Genomic DNA, 16,091 nt, shown 5'->3' with positions numbered 1-16,091 from the left:
TTTAATTATGATAATTTTAATTCTTAGTATTTTCTCTTAAAATTATAGAAAATTATAGAAAACATGTAAAGAATACTAGTACCAAATTTTTATATATAGTTATAATAGTAATTATTGTAATAAAACATTTGTAAGTTATAACTATAAATTCTGTATTATAGAAAATAGTAAAATTGGACTTAAAATCGTATTCTTAATAAGTAGCTTAATACTTAACTATTAATTATATAAAAATGTATATAGTGACTACATATAATATAGTACTCATTCTAAAATTTCAGCTACAAATAGTGTCTCCTTAAATTAATATTAAATGTGTTGTGTGTGGGAAAACTTTCTGTTCACTAAATCAGTGCTGATCATCAAAATTCTAACATTCCAACACTAATATCTCAGCTTCAACTCATTGTTTTTTGCTCAAATTTCGTATTTAAGTTATATCTACTGTAGGCTACCTGTATGTAAAAATTTCAAGAAATTTTACTAAGAATTGAGGGGGGTATTGTACAACTGAGCGTTAACTGGTAACTGAGCGCGAACCGGTGAAACACAGTATGCTGGATTACATATGTCTCTGTGTCAAATGCAGAGCTTGTATTTCTTTCCTAAAAGGCTAAATCACATACCAAAGTGGATAAAGCAACTAAACCCCGTTGATTAGCATTACAGCTTACAATCTCGGTAATACAATGGCAGTCACTATTTTACAATTTCTGATAACTATGTGCAGCTATGATAATAACACATAAAACAGAGCCAATGTACATAAAATACTTTCCACAGTCAGACTCAGAACAATGTAAGTCTGACGAAGGCTAGCTTATCTCCTCCTTCCCATAACCTGACCTAACTATTCCATTGTGGTTGGCTGATATGTAGGGAATTAGGGCTGAGAATCTATAAGAGAAGCCTTAATCTTTCAGAGCTAGTAAGTCCAGTAGTCCAGTTGTTCTGGAGCGTGAATCCCTTGAACGTGACAGTGAAGCGCGAAAGAGCACTCTACACATATAAGTGGTTATAAGAGCCACAAAACAGATTTGACCTTTGCAGCCAATATAATGACAGCGTTAGATAGAGAACAGCAATGAATAGAATGAGTTGAGATTGTAGATGGCGACGATTCTGCTTGTGAGTGCAGCGCAAGTTGGCAAGCGTCTTTTTCACACAACATGAGTGCATCACGTGCATCCCAGATAAATGCTTATGCCAAACGAAAGTCGAACGGACTACATGTAACTACCATATGAGGCGATGACATAATCATTCTGTTCATCTTCTTGAATCTTGATCTTGATACCATTCATCCTAGACCTAGACTGAGTCTTGCAATCGATCGTCTTTTAGGAGAAGCATCGGTCTCAGCCCTCAGCAGCTCAATATCTGATTATAGAATTAATTTACCTCTTTGTCTTTGAGGGTTCAGCCATTCCAGTAATGCTTGTCATCCTCCTTCAACAGTGAGTTGTACTGGCATTAATATTCACAGCTAACAGTTATCTCTCGAGAAGACATGCGAACAACAACTCCTGCCCAGAGTTAATGTCGACCAATGTAAGTACGAACGTTCCAAACACATTTCTATTCTGCTGGATTTTATTGCCATATATATATGAGCATACGTCAGCATCACAGTCTTTGCACAGCATGAACTCTAAGGGCTCGTGTCTCACTCCAATACGATATCCATGCCGTAATGTTCTTCTCATTGATCTGCTCGGCATTCCTCAGCGATTCCGAAATGCGCTCAGCCTTTTCCGACGCAAGCTTCTGCACTCCAAGCGGCTCATGATCATCGCCTGTATTGTTCTTCGCAGCTCGGAACAAGTCCAAAAGACGCAGTGCAGGATTCTTCTCAAGTGCTGCCTCGAGCTCAGCAGCAGTGCCAGGGTGGGCCGACACGTCAGATTTCTCCAATGCGGCCAACCATTCGCTATATGAAACGATCGGTATGTTCAATGCTTTCGAGAACCACTGTATGACAGCGTTCCACTTGACAGGACGAGGATGCACGAGATGGAACACACGCTCATCGGATTCGAGCATATCCACGATCGCGCTGGCTCCGCTGTCCGCCGTAATCCAGGAAACACTCTGTGAAGATGAATAAGCTACCGCTGTTTTCCAATAAATGATGTGGAGGTGCTTACCCCGTCAACCGCAGGGAGTTTCCCAAGAGTCACACTTGACCGTATCAGGCTCGGGAACCATTCGCGTTCGTTCCATGACCCAGACACTCCTCCCGTGATCTGTCCTGGTCGGATTATGTTTGTCCTCAAGTTTGTCTGCTTTGCAGCTTCGTTCAATACTTGCTCAGCAACCCACTTCGACTCTCTATATCCATTCCCTAGAGGGACGCGATTAATGGGCAAAGGCTTCTCGGGTTCCGCCGATTTGGAGTAGTCTGGACATGCGACTAGTCAGACAACGAGACGAGCACTTATGTTGCGAACAACTTACTCTCCTGAAACACGCCAAGAGAGCTAATAAAAACGAGATGGGCGGGCCTGTCTCCTTTGCAACTCAGACAGAAATTGACGAGGTTCCTCACGCTCTTGATATTGCTCTCGAACGAAGAAATCGTATTGCTGAAATTGACTCTCCAACCTGAACAGTATCATGGTTATTGCGATAACGACTGATGTGGACATTACAAACCATTATGAACAACATGAGTCACCGTGGATTGCAGCTAAAACATAAGTTCAGTAGATTTTTGCGGGGATACGAAAGAATATTGACTGACATCGGTATAGCGTTCTGCTTCAACTCCGAATTCGCCTTTGCTGGGATCTCCTTCTAAAATCTTCAGCTTGTCACTGTGCAAGAGGCGTGAGTCCAAGCCTTCCTTCTCAAATGTCTTCCTGAGCCTATTTTCGATGTTGTCATCTTCCGAGGGCCGAGACAGAGCGCACACGACAGCGACCGAGTCGCTCTGAAGAAGCTTGGCGAGTAGGTTCGATCCAAGGGAACCGGTGCTCCCTGTAAGCAGCACGACATGTCCTTCTTGTCTCCTTCCCGGGCTTGCAGTGAAACTCGGAAACGACTGTGTGTACTTGTTCACTAGCTGCAAGAGGTCCTTTTTCCTCGCTTCACGTGACTCTTCCTCGGACATCCCATGGCCGGCAATAGCTGAGCTGATATATTTTGCCAGTCCGTCAATGGTGGGATGTTCGTACACGAAGTTCGCGGAAATCTTGTGAACGAATTTGGCGTGCGATTCGCGAAGGGCGCGCAAGACGGTATTGCGAACCCATGTTGCCTGAAGACTAATTGGATTACACATCAATTTCAGCTCGATTTGTCCGAGTTATCGCTTACCTGTCAAGCCCATATTCGAATAAATCGATGCTGTCTCCAAGAGTCCGCACATCTCTTTTCATCGTTCGTGCAATTACATCTCTGACAAATTCTAGTGAAGCACTCTCGCTCCATTCCTCAGGTGCGGGAATCTCTGTTTGACCACTTTCTTCAACTGCTGCATACACCGCATCGATCTCAGAGGTGTATGCAGTGACAACCTGTTGCCGGCGAACAGTCCTTTTGGCAGTGTATTCAAATGGTTTCTCGGGAGAAGTGACGATTATCATCTAAAAATGGATTATATCACAGACTTTGAGCACAAAGAACTTACGTAACTTACCTCTTTGAATAGACGGGAGTGACTTGGAGCAAAATCATTGACTCTCTCGACTGTATTCTGAAGAGTTCTGATTTTGGTTACTATCAGATCTTCTTGATTTTATTTAATTTGTTGGATTACATAATCACTTTCTTTATGTAGTTAGTTCTTTCCTATTTGGAATGGAAGAAGGAGTTTTGACCAGAGCCCACGACGACACTAGAGGGAACAAGCCCACCAAAACCTTGCCTCTCATTTTGGAGCCCACCGCGAGGGGTGGTGCCTCTGTTCTAAAGTGTCTGGGTTGTTTTTGTCTTGATCTTGGCCTCGAGGGCCTTGCTACGCTTGTTTTGAATCGAACCGACCGTTTTGACGCACGAGAAGCACGATGACGTGGCCGCCGAGAAGAGGATCAAGAGAAGCGCCGTACTTCGACGGCAGCAAGCTTGAGGAACTTCCGCGGTTCTTTGAAGACATCGAGATGTTAGCTGCCGACTTCCAGAAGGATGCCGAGTGGATGTGCAAGCAAGTGACGTACTACGCAGCGACGAGCTGTAGCAGTTTGTGGGCTACCGTGCCCGAGTTGAAGAAGAAAGGAGCGCGCGATTGGAGCATCGTGAAAGAGGAGATCAGAAAGCTCTATCCGGAGCTGATCGATGGTCAACGCTACACGAGAGCCAATATCACGCGACTAGTCGATGTGCAGAGTGAGAAGGAAATGACGGTGCAGACAGAGTTTGGCCGCTACCGCCGCGAGTTCCAGGTGCAAGCAGAGTACTTGAAGGAGCAAGGGAAGATGTCAGCACGCGAGTTAGACTGTGAGTTCTGGAGAGGGATCAGAGGGACGCTGAGGACGAACCTGACGCGACGACTGGAGATTCTCTATGTGGACAAGGATGCGAGCGAGCCGTTCAAATTCGCCGATGTAGTCAGGCTAGCGGACCACGTTCTTCTAGCAGGGCAGACAGAGGCAGGCCGAGACCAGACAGTGACGTTGCCAAAGGAGAAGCCAGAGAAAGAAGCAGGAGACGAGTATGCGAAGATTGTGAGGAAGCTCGAAGAGTTACAAGCCCAGGTCAACGAAGCAAGCAAGTCCAGGAAGATGCTGATGAATCAAGCACGCAAAACTGACCAATCCGCCGATTCCGTGAAATCCGACCTGAAGCACGAGAGGACCTGCAACTTTTGTGGAAAGCAAGGACATTTCGTACGTGACTGTAGGACTGTGAGCGAGTACACTCAGAGGGGGAAGTGCATGAGGTTGGGGCAGAAGATTGTGTTGATGAGTGGGGCATTCGTGCCAGCCAGTGTAGAGGGAGCAACGTTGAAGGAGCGCATAGACCGATACTACGAAGACAAGCCTGTGTTCACAGTAGGCACAATTGATGAAGCAAAAGATAGGTCGAATGCAAGTGAGGGAGAAAAGCACGAAGCCGTTCTTGGAGCGGATTTGGATGCAGAGGTGACGAGGTTGGAGGAACGCTTGAGGGATGTGAAGAGACGAAGAGAGGAGGCAAGGACCATGAAGGCTAACGCGAAGCCAGTCGAAGTCAGACCGAAGCGAAGCACCGAGTCGAGCGAGATCATCAAGCAGGTCTTAGACTGGATGATGGACGGTGTTGTCACGTTGACGCACCGTGAGTTGTTTGCAATAGCTCCGGAGCTCGAGTGCCAGTATGCAGCTAAGCTTATGAGGACGACTCAGATGCGTGACGAAATGCTGAACAAGGCCGGAAGTGGACCTGCGAAGGCAGAGGAGGAAGAGACGAGTGAGGAAGCAAGGACCGACAGCAGAGAAGATCAGCACGCAGGTACGAGCGTTGCATGCAAGGACGACAAAGCACAGTCAAGCCCAGCAGCAGAGCCGAGAACGAGCGGATTGCGCGGGAAAGCAGCGGATTACGTCGGATTGAGTCGGATTCGAGCTGGAGAACGAGAACGAGAGCAGAGCAGAGGAGCGAGTGTGGCAAACAAGGCCGGAAGTGTACCAGCGAGGACGAGGGAGAATAGTGCGATGGATGAGCAGCAGAGGCTGTTGCGAAGGGCAGTGGCAAGCCGGATGAACAAGGTCGGAAGTGCATCTGCAAGGATCAAGTGCCGAGACAATGAGAATCAGTCAAGCCCAGCGAGAATACCGAGCACGAGCGGATTACGCGGGAGGACGTCAGAAGCCGTCGGATCAGAGCAGTGTCGAGCGAGGGAGCGTCGGATAGGCACCCCAGTCAGCAACAACAAGGCCGGAAGTGTACCAGTCAGGCTAGCGACAGTAAAGCTGAACGACGAATTGGAGACTGAGAGCTTACTGGACCAGGGAGCTGTTATGAACGTGATGCGCGAAGACGTTTGGAAACGCTTGGGAGTACCAAAGGAGCGAGTGCGGACGAACCTCAGGCCAGCAAATGCAGGATCAATTGCAATCGAAGGTGTCATTCCGAGACTCAAGGTGTCAGTAGGTGGAATATCAATGGTGATGCCGGTTCATGTAGTGAAGGACACAACGTTCGACATGATAATCGGGAGGCCGTTCTTCGCGTTAACTGAGTGCGAGACGAAGGATTTCAAGGACGGTAATCAGATTTTGACCTTGACAGACCTAGCAGATCAGAACCGGAAGTGTCAGGTTGAGACCCGAGCAGCTGTTGGATGAAACCCACTACTCACTACTACTACCATCTATGTTGGAGTTGGAGAGGATTGGTCTGGCAAGCCTTTGGCCTTGGTACAGGTTACATTCTCTTTACTCTAACATTCCCTTATACCCCTTTCTTTTATGAACACTCATTCTTACTTGAGACTCACACTCTTTGTTTCTTTATCTTACTTTGATTGATACCTTTTATTCTTACCCACACTCCTTATACTTACCCTTTATTATTGCTTCTTAAAGCAAGTGACTGAGGACAGTCACTATTTAAAGCTTGGGGAGGTGAAGAGTTCTGATTTTGGTTACTATCAGATCTTCTTGATTTTATTTAATTTGTTGGATTACATAATCACTTTCTTTATGTAGTTAGTTCTTTCCTATTTGGAATGGAAGAAGGAGTTTTGACCAGAGCCCACGACGACACTAGAGGGAACAAGCCCACCAAAACCTTGCCTCTCAATTCCTATACTGACTTAGCCTTGAATGCAGTTAATATGAACAGTACCTACCATATAGCATTCCGAAACTTCTCAAGGTCAGCCATGCTATTATGATCGACAGGGTGGTACGTGTTCGGTTGAATGAGAGCACCACACTGGAATCGACCTCTTCCAAACATCACAACGTCTTCAATAAGCGGATCCTGTTTCAGCATTGTTTCTAAACTGCAATCAGTTATTTCACACTGGTAATTTAGACGCCTTTACCTAATGGTCCAGGATTTGTCTTTTCTCCATTTGAATGTACTATCTGATCATCGGCCCTGCCAACAACTTTATAGTATCCAGGTTTCGTCGGATGTGGAGTGACCAGATCATTCGACGAATAAGCATCAGTTCTGTTGACTTTTGTGTTCAAAACTAAAGGCCTGAATTCTTCTGTAGCCTAAGTGGATTTCAACCTAGTAATCAGGACAGTGTAAATAAGTTTACTCACAACAACTACAACATTATACTGTTTGTTGCCAAAGTCCTCGAAATGCAGTTTCCTATTTGGTGTAAACCTAAAATAGTCCCATGTTTCTCCCGGTGCCCCTTCCAAATATGACAGACAAGAAACTATCAGGAGAGATTCAATGTAAGAAGCAGAAAAATCATACTTGGGAGGAACTGGCTGAGGACTAGGGCCTCTGTGCTAAAGTAGAAAATGAGTAGGATGAACACTATCATGTTTGAACATACGATGCGTAAGTTTGAAACACGTTGACGCCTTCTGAGGCAAGATGATCCCCAGAATGTTTGGCAAGTGGACCACCTCCATATATCTTCTCTCACGTTAGTGATACACACACAACATTGTAGTGAAAGGACGTACAACACCCTTCAATTTTGACATCTCTCTCACATTTCCCTGATTCTGTGACCACATCTAGATTACATGCCTGAATCAATACAGCTTTTATCAAACGGATACATTAAGATTTACCTCGATGAATGCTGGCGGACTAAACAAGTAGTCTGTCTTTGTAGCCAAAGTGCCTTCAAAAACATTCAATGGATTGGGAATTGTTGCTGGTGATCTCGGCTTGAATACAGCCAAAATTACCCCAACACTTGCCTATTTTCTTAGTCTATGTATGTGATTTATGTTAAGTAGTTCCACTTACTGGAAATGACAGTGGAAGTGAACCCATGGCATGAAAGAAGGGGACACAATGGCAGCCGAGAATAGAACCCGAAACATTGGTTTCACCAAAGGCTAAGGAAGTTATCAATTGATACAATCTAGAAGCCCCTCTCACAAAACTTACTAGGGAGAATCGACATCCAATATAAAGCCTGGTGTGTCCAGAATATAGGTTTGGGGAATGACGTCGTACCTTCAACAGATTTAATAAACGCATTGATATTTGTTTTGTTGAATGCATTTACCTGAAGAATGATATATAATTGAATGGCCACTCATCTCTAGCTTTGCAGCTGGAACGAATTCAAACTGTGAATCAAATCCCTCTCCAGGAAACAAGTCTTCGAACAGTGGCATGTTGAGTTTTTGCAGGTCTGGATATTTGCTCAAGTGAATAGAGTTGTCTGCAAGCTGTTGAAGGGCAGACTCGGATGATACAACAATGTTGATGGGCTTTGTTTCTGAGAGAAGGAAAGCAATTGCTGCTGCACTATTGCGAGGTGAGATGAGTAGTACTACAATTCCCGCCCTTAAAGCGCCGAAAAGGGTACAAAAGAAGGTGACCGAGTCTGTGTTAGTCTTATTAAATTAAGCACTATGCAGGCATATTAAAGATCCAATCAAACCTGACGCAGCTAAGAAAGCAATTACAGGTGCCTGTCCTTGTTCCTCTTCAGTACTGAGGTTGACGTGTTTTCGGAAAAATGAAGTAGCACGGTGCATGCTCTGCACCCCTTCGCCCATTGATATTGTTCGAATACGACCAGGCTCGTCTTCAAAAACAAATAGAGGGTAGTCTCGATTATTTGCATAGTTCCAGTCGTATAGTTCTGGAAGAGTTAGCGATCCGTCCAAAGCAGGCCTTGTGTATACAAGAGGTTGGCAGTTGTCGCCCATAATACAAGCAAGTTGTAGATGAGGAGGTTACTGTAACAGATTGTGGACACTTTCGCAGTTAAAAGAGTTCATGCTCGGTTACGTGTTTAGTAACCTATCCCTGTTCACTGGCACATACAAACTACCTCCATAAAAGTACCATCCAGAGGTGATTCCGGGGGCTGACCGAACGCTCCTCAGAAGCAATCAACACGGATGAAGCTCCAGAAGTAATTCCTTATTTACTCAGATAGGGCTCGGCGCTGTTGTGTGATCAGATTGAAACGCTCAAATTATTTGAGGGGGTGACCTTAAAGTAGAGATTTATCCGAGTATAGCCGCTAATTATTCATATCATATTGATGTTATTTACAGCATGCCGGAAATCCCATGATGGATATCAAGTAGACGTGGGACAAAATTTACCTACATTCAGAGACTTGGGAAGATGCGCCGCACATTTGACTGTGAAGAAAATGATCACAGGAACGACGCGGTGGGAAATTCGCTTAGAAGAAAATGTTGCACCTATGACATCCTGTTAGTTGCAATTTCTAGCCCGAGTTCCCCTTGCTTCAGACGAGGCCTTCGCCCGCCAATGACATCTGTCACAAATGCATTCATCGTCAGAGCCCTATCCCTTGCCCCTAAAACTTCACGAGCATTGATATATGCCAATACGCGTTTCTCATCGTCAGATAGTACGTTCTCCCCGACATTTCCGATGCAAAGATACTGGGAATTCTCTGTGCATGCATAATAATCTCCCTATCCAGCGTAACAAAAGCTCTGTCTTACCATACACTTGAGTAGCGAAACACTCGTCTTTAAGTTTCGCAAGGACAGCCTCACGAGACTCTGTCTGTGCTGGTTCAAAGGCACGGACGCAGATGTCTATTACTTTCGACAAGTCCGAAACGGACAGTTGCTCGTCTACGTCGATTGAACCTTGGATGACTTGGTAACATTACGTCGTTGAAAGCCTTTTCAAAGCATGCATTCAAAATATATAGACTTACTGGGTCTTATGAAGGAGAACGCCCGATCAAAATTGTCCTCATTAATATCCGTTAAGACAGCATCACGTTGTGACTTCATCTGCTTATATGCGCCAAGAACCACCATGAGGAACCAAGTGAAGCTCGAGCCTATTTTCTTTGAGTGCCAATCTGCAGCTTCACTTTCGGTGCAGTCGCCACGAATCGAAGCGCAAATTGTAAGAGCAGCCGTCAAACCTCCAATGAGGGCAAGATGGACCCCTGACGAGAAGAACGGATCGATGAAAGCACCAGCATCTCCAGCGATGCGAAATCCTGGACCAGAATAGCAACTTGAGGAGTAACTATAGTCACTGGCGGATCTAACCATCTGCTCATCATCAATATTCGTTGGGTTCGCTGAGCCAAGCAGGGACATAATTGTAGGCGCAAGACGGAGCTGCTCTAAATAGAATTCCAAACCGGACAACGGTGGATCATGCGCACGCTTCTTCTTATTTGTAAGCTCCTGGTCCATAACTATACCAACAGATGTTCCGATGTGCAGTGGTATAAACCATGCCCATCCAGATTCGTCTAGGAAGATTCGATTATTTGACTAGCACTAACAAAGAAAGTTGTGTCGAGTACCTATCAGCGCTTCTGCAAGCGGAGCACCTTCCCGAGGGGTGCCGATACCGTACACTCCTGTTCCTTTCCAGTATGCCCACATGGCTATATTCTTGAGAGATTGATTATATGTCCGGTTTTTCAAGTACTTCGTGCACATCAGGCCAGCTCGTCCGGTCGCATCAACAATATAGTCAAACGCGATGTCACCAGTTTCCCTGTTCGACTTGAACACATATGAAGCACGGATCGGGCGTCCGAGGTGCGATGCATCATCGGGTTTAAAGGATAACTCAGTCACCTTGACTCCGTCGAAGACCTTTGCTCCACTGGCCGCTGCGTGACGGAAAAGTATATTGTCCGATTCGGAACGCAGAACATTCCAGGAGTAGTTGTTTGGTCCGCCAGCAGCGACAAAGTCAGTGTCTAATCGGAAATCCATCATAATGTCAGTAACATGCATACTGTTCTAGACGGAAGTTACTGACATCCTTCGCGATTATGCTGATTCAACTTGAACGCGGCACCATTCTGAAGATTGGGTTCAAGAGTGATTCCGTTTCACCTTGTGAACTTTTAGATATTTCGTACCTTTATAATAAACCCGAAGGAGTCAAATGCAGAGTCAACGTCGATGAAACGGAACATATGCCGCATGGCTGGGAGCATACTCTCTCCGATATGATATCTACGCAGGGAGGTCAGTTACAAAGGAGCCGCGATGTAAGAAAAAAAGGGCTACCTAGGAAAATTATCAGCCTCAAGAAGGATGACATCAATGCCCTCTCTTGCCAAAGCGGCAGCCGCAAATGCGCCAGCGGGACCACCACCAATTACGAGAACAGTACATGTTCCAGGAATCTCAGAGGGCATTTGGTTCTCTCTGGTAGAGTCAGTTTACGGTCTAAGTTGATGTAGTGACACTTACAGAGGATGACTATGAAGATATGAGAGATTGCCAGTAGCAATATTGATTAAAGCTTGGTAACGCTCTTGTCGTATTAGCCTTACCAGCTTTCATTTTTCTTGTAAAAACCCCAGGCCTTCAATATAAGTTCTGAGAGGTGGATACCACATTCATGAGTAAGGCCTCCGAATGACATATTGGAAAAGGTCAGATATAGTTCAAGCTCCGATATGAATCGGCAATTCTGGGGAGAGCGGTAAGTTGCACTGTGCCTTAACATGAGGGAGATATCAGTGTTCTGCAACTAGATAGGAGAGGGTGCGATGATCGAGTTTGTATTGTTCTCCCTGGCAAATACAAATGGTGATAACCAATTCATAATTTTTTAAATTCTATGCGGGAACCATCACTCTTCCTGTTTGATTTACCAGATATGTGGGGCTGCAGATTGCTATGATGGCCTGATACAGTGATAGCGGACTGTAGTGTTAGTGACAGTGAATAACAAAGCCTCCTGGAAAAAAAAGGGTTCTTGGTACCGGTAAACAAAAATCGGAGTTCCAATTTCTGACTTGTTTCCCACGGAATCGGCGTTTGAAATGCCCCGAGCGACGAGCGGCCAGAGCTTCTTCAAGCAATCAGAGGCTGTTTACATGTGCATTATTGTTGTATGCCTTATCTGCGAACTTCTTCAGCAGTTGTGAATAGATGACTCTCTGCGAGTAGAATGTACAACAGAAGATGTGCTCTCGTGAAGGTCAGGACTCAGTTACATCCTTTGATTGAAGTATTCGATCAATGAATCATACAACAGTGATGTGAGTTGATGTGTGAATTCAAGACTATGACAGGTAGTATGTGGTACTATAAAATGCAATCTAATGTGAAGGGTGTTTGGGCGCTACACTTTTCCAATGGTGATACGTCTTGACGAAGCATCCCTCCTAGCAGTCGTCTTTGAGTCTATACTGTTCGGTACGTGCCATTATTATTTCTATTCGTGACAATTCTATAATACTAAAATGTTCAATGATTTGCCTAAGGACTGCTCACTGCACTATTTGCAACAACAGTGTATATACTCGTCTTTCGGAAAATGCACGCTAGGACATTGAACAAGCCTGTTCTGTGTGTATCAATACTAATGTATTGTATTTCCATCTCAGTAAGCATCTTATTATTTAATAATTGAAATGATATTTAACGAAGATATCAACCCCTTTAGCATATTTCAATAAACGCACGTCGCGTCGTTTATGCATTCATTAATTTATCGGGCAGTAGTGAAAGTGCCGATGACTACTTTCTTGCTTCTGCCAACCCATTGTATCTTGCGAAAATTAGCATGTACATACTTCAAACACTCACAGGGGATGCATTCATTGTGAGTCACAATCTTATGAGTGTTAATTATGATGAGCTCCTACAAAGGCCTAAAAGATTTACCGGCTTTACATGGTTTGGGGAAGATATGTTCGCTTGCTTCTGCCTGCTGTAATCTTTTTATTAGGAAGCACTGGTAAGTGTCAAAAGTCGAGAAAATGGTACATCACTGGCTTAACCCTCATCTTCTAGCTTGTGGAACGATGGCGCTTGTTGATGCAGCACGTGTATCGCCTACTACATTAATCTTTATACCAAAACTTAAGCAATGGATTGTATCCTTCTTCTCTCTCACTCTTTTTACAAACCTTACTTGCACGGGTGAGTAGCATGATTAACAGCTTTGCTTTGTGCTGAAATTTGGTTCTCTCCAATAGCACTCATAGCATTTAAAATCTGGTGGACTGGACGTCAGCTGCAGAGTGTCAGTCCACAGCGAGTACACTCACCAGTTCTTGCTATTGTCGTTGAATCTGGCATGGTGTACTCGACGGCACTCATATCACTAATGGCAGCATATGTCAGTGGATCTTGGGGCCATTATGTTATCCTTGACATGATGGCGCAAATAATAGTAAGTCGCCAGGAAAGCCAAAGTTTGCCGTTCTAAAGTATTTATTCTAGGCAATAACGTTCTCATTGATTATCGTCCGAATTGGGATGGGAATTTCTGCCTCTAACATCACATTACAATCGCACAGTGCTCGTGCGGCTCGTGGTGATGCATCTTGTTTATGCAGTGCAGAGCAGCAATATCCTATGCATTCGCTCGTCGTTCATCTTGAGTCGACGAGGTCTGTGAAGGATGATCAAGGAAATTCATTATGGCAATCATCCGTAAACGAATTAGACCCTGTGAAGGCGAATATCTCGGCTTCCCAAAACAATTAACATGAGCTATCTCTTTTTGAATGGACTGATATACTAGTTGCTAGTTGATTCAAGTTTCTTCTTCGGTGCTGTATGATTTAACAAGTCACATTGTACAAGTGTTGGTTCATTCCTTACAATGAATATAGTTGGGGAACGGAAGTTGGATGTCATTATAATTGTGCGTGTCTGTCAGAAGAACAAAGATTTATCTAGTGTAGTGCAGATCTCGAAGTTCCTGGAATCGGCACTTTCGGAATTATGTGAAATTTGTAACTATTTCTCAGAGATTTTGTCCTCGGCTTTGTTCTCATGACAGGGGGACAGCTGACACTGCTTCTCCAACCAAATTCATGTCTATGGGAGGAACAGTAACTGGGCGGATAAACAGGTTAAAAACAAGGGGAATTGATAAATGAATGTGCTTCCACAACTTTCACAACGACGTTGCGTTATTGCAATTGATGCCCCGTGTGTTCCATAACCGGTCAATAAGAATTTCACCTCCGAAGAGTCCGAACGCAATCACTCAGAACACAGTTATTAACTCCTATTTATTTTCATGATCTGTGACTTCTGAGAATCTTGAGCGATTTTGACAACATGCAGCACACCTCTCATGCTGTCTGTTCAAGATTGGCCCACGTCTTCATTCCTCTTGGTCTTGGAATAATCACTATCACTGTCCTTGCGTTCTGGATTCGAGGATGGAGAACTCAACTTCCTAGAGGTCCAAAGGGCAAGTGGATCGTTGGAAACCTCGACAGCATTGTATCGACTTACCAGTGGAAGCAATTTTCGGAGTGGTCGAAAGTATTCGGTGTGCAACATTAGTTATTTTCCACCCACCAAACATGTTCTCAAGGCTATTTTGTGCTTTTGTCTAAGGTGATATCCTTTACCTGAAAGTTCTTGGACAACATATCATTGTACTCCATGATCTAACTCATGCACAAGAGTTGATGGATAAAAACGGAGCTATATATTCGGATAGACCAAAGATGACATACGTAAACAAGCTGTAAGCAAATAAATTTATAGACGCGCAGCGTACACTAAATGTATGCATGTGAAAGGGTTAAGATCCAGTCCCTAACCTTCATGCCCTATGGCTCTCTGTGGCGGACACACCGAAAATTAATGCATCATTACCTGAATACGAGAGGTGTGGACGAGCTTCAACCTGCCATGTTGCAAAGTGTTCGGACCCTACTTGAAGATTTGCTCATTGCACCTGATGAATTCTGGGGAAAGATTAACAAGTACAACACATTGTTGCTTTATTATTTGAGTGGATTGTACTTACAACAGCAAGATATGCGACTTCTCTCATTCTCTTAGCTACCTATGGCCACAAAGTTTCCTCTGAAGATGATGAACTTGTTGCACTAAATGTCTTTGCCGAATATGTAATCTTAAAACCAGGTCCGCCAGGAACTACAATTGTTGACGTTTTCCCAATACGTGAGTAGATTCAGTGTACATAGAAGATGACACAGTGTGAATAAATCTTCTCTAGTTCGGTTTATTCCGTCGTCTTTCCCTGGTGGTAGCTTGAAGCGACATGCTCTGAAGCATAGAGCACGAATATGGGAAGCTGCAGATCGTCCATTTGAGTCTGTAAAAATCAAATGGGTCAGATACTCTATTTTTTTCGAATTGATGTTACCTTATTTACTCCATTCAGGAATGTGGTACTGCAGAGCCGTGTTTGCTTACTCGTATGCTGGATGACTATCACCAAGCAGGAGAAAGCGACGGATCACATATAAAAGTAATTAAGGATCTTTGTGCCTCAATGTATAGAGGTGTGAAATGCAATTGTTATTCTGTGTTACAAGTGAATTAATCCAACGTAAATCCTTTCCAGCAGGAGTCAATACTGTATGTGTTGAAAGGGGTTATGTGAGAGGCTTAGAGGGATCACACAAAGAGGGGGGATAGTGGACTCGGCTCGCTCTCCTTAGTGTCATTGTCTGTTGATTCAGTAGGTATATATAATATGTAGCTATGTCTCGGGTACGTCCGTTGCTTATATGCGTCATTCCATATATGTTAACACTCCCCTTCAAACATATATTAGTTTAATAATATGTTTGTTTTGCAACTATTCGTTTATTTGATTTGTAGTTATTTTTATTTTTATTTTTAGGGGTAGTTATAGTGCTGCTACCACTCCCCTTCAAACATTTATAAGTTGGCCAGACCTATAAGATGTTTGATTTGCAGATTGTTCCAACATTTGCATTGTACATTGTGTCTGTATTATATTCACTCGTGTATCACATATAATAATATCATTTGTATAATATAAATGCATTGTTTGTATTGTATATTTTAGTCCACTGTGTGTTAACTTTGTGCTTTGTTAGATATTTATTAAGTTTTCGTTTGCTGTCGTGTCATTAGTTCTGTAGTTCGTTCATTGTTATATTATTAAGTCATTGTTCATTGTCTTGTAGACTGTTCAACATGATTGAAATTGTTCAGAGTTAATCCGAAGTTCGTGTGTAGTTTACTGTTAAATGACAGTATTGTTTTCACAATAAATTGTTCAAA

The 16,091-nt window shown here is 43.8% G+C and overlaps 6 protein-coding genes across 6 annotated transcripts; 4 read left to right on the top strand and 2 right to left on the bottom strand.

Moving 5' to 3' along the window:
- Positions 1 to 1,626: 1,626 nt before the first annotated feature.
- On the bottom strand, positions 1,627 to 3,683 carry FOMMEDRAFT_148605 (uncharacterized protein; the record flags this gene model as incomplete). The annotated part of the gene is made up of 6 exons (XM_007270008.1): positions 3,319 to 3,683; positions 2,744 to 3,266; positions 2,656 to 2,689; positions 2,458 to 2,604; positions 2,148 to 2,401; positions 1,627 to 2,091 (listed from the first exon to the last, which is right to left on the bottom strand). Exons 1-6 carry the CDS (start codon positions 3,585 to 3,587, stop codon positions 1,627 to 1,629), a joined length of 1,692 nt encoding a protein of 563 aa, XP_007270070.1. The 5' UTR covers positions 3,588 to 3,683.
- A 336-nt stretch (positions 3,684 to 4,019) lies between these two features.
- On the top strand, positions 4,020 to 6,206 carry FOMMEDRAFT_45986 (uncharacterized protein; the record flags this gene model as incomplete). The annotated part of the gene is made up of 2 exons (XM_007269834.1): positions 4,020 to 4,612; positions 5,876 to 6,206. Coding segments are annotated over 2 exons (924 nt in total), but the record flags the coding sequence as incomplete, so codon positions are not given.
- Positions 6,207 to 9,159: 2,953 nt separating this feature from the next.
- FOMMEDRAFT_142686 (FAD/NAD-binding domain-containing protein) lies at positions 9,160 to 11,245 on the bottom strand (the record flags this gene model as incomplete). Its single annotated transcript, XM_007270007.1, has 7 exons — positions 9,160 to 9,511; positions 9,564 to 9,722; positions 9,785 to 10,339; positions 10,394 to 10,798; positions 10,861 to 10,903; positions 10,964 to 11,060; positions 11,115 to 11,245. The coding sequence occupies 7 exons, from the start codon at positions 11,243 to 11,245 to the stop codon at positions 9,294 to 9,296; spliced, it is 1,608 nt and encodes a 535-aa protein (XP_007270069.1). The 3' UTR covers positions 9,160 to 9,293.
- Positions 11,246 to 12,719: 1,474 nt separating this feature from the next.
- FOMMEDRAFT_93188 (uncharacterized protein) lies at positions 12,720 to 13,272 on the top strand (the record flags this gene model as incomplete). The annotated part of the gene is made up of 3 exons (XM_007269870.1): positions 12,720 to 12,798; positions 12,855 to 12,983; positions 13,040 to 13,272. Coding segments are annotated over 3 exons (441 nt in total), but the record flags the coding sequence as incomplete, so codon positions are not given.
- Positions 13,273 to 14,243: 971 nt separating this feature from the next.
- Positions 14,244 to 14,777, top strand: FOMMEDRAFT_45231 (cytochrome P450; the record flags this gene model as incomplete). The annotated part of the gene is made up of 3 exons (XM_007269832.1): positions 14,244 to 14,352; positions 14,421 to 14,553; positions 14,609 to 14,777. Coding segments are annotated over 3 exons (411 nt in total), but the record flags the coding sequence as incomplete, so codon positions are not given.
- Positions 14,778 to 14,845: 68 nt separating this feature from the next.
- FOMMEDRAFT_93027 (uncharacterized protein) lies at positions 14,846 to 15,004 on the top strand (the record flags this gene model as incomplete). The annotated part of the gene is made up of 1 exon (XM_007269861.1): positions 14,846 to 15,004. A coding segment is annotated over one exon (159 nt), but the record flags the coding sequence as incomplete, so codon positions are not given.
- Between the last annotated feature and the right edge of the window lie 1,087 nt (positions 15,005 to 16,091).

This window comes from Fomitiporia mediterranea, assembly GCF_000271605.1.
Source record: "Fomitiporia mediterranea MF3/22 unplaced genomic scaffold FOMMEscaffold_11, whole genome shotgun sequence".
Taxonomy (NCBI): domain Eukaryota; kingdom Fungi; phylum Basidiomycota; class Agaricomycetes; order Hymenochaetales; family Hymenochaetaceae; genus Fomitiporia; species Fomitiporia mediterranea.
The sequence above is the reverse complement of the archived record's forward strand: the minus strand, read 5'-3'. Positions and strand labels throughout refer to the sequence as shown.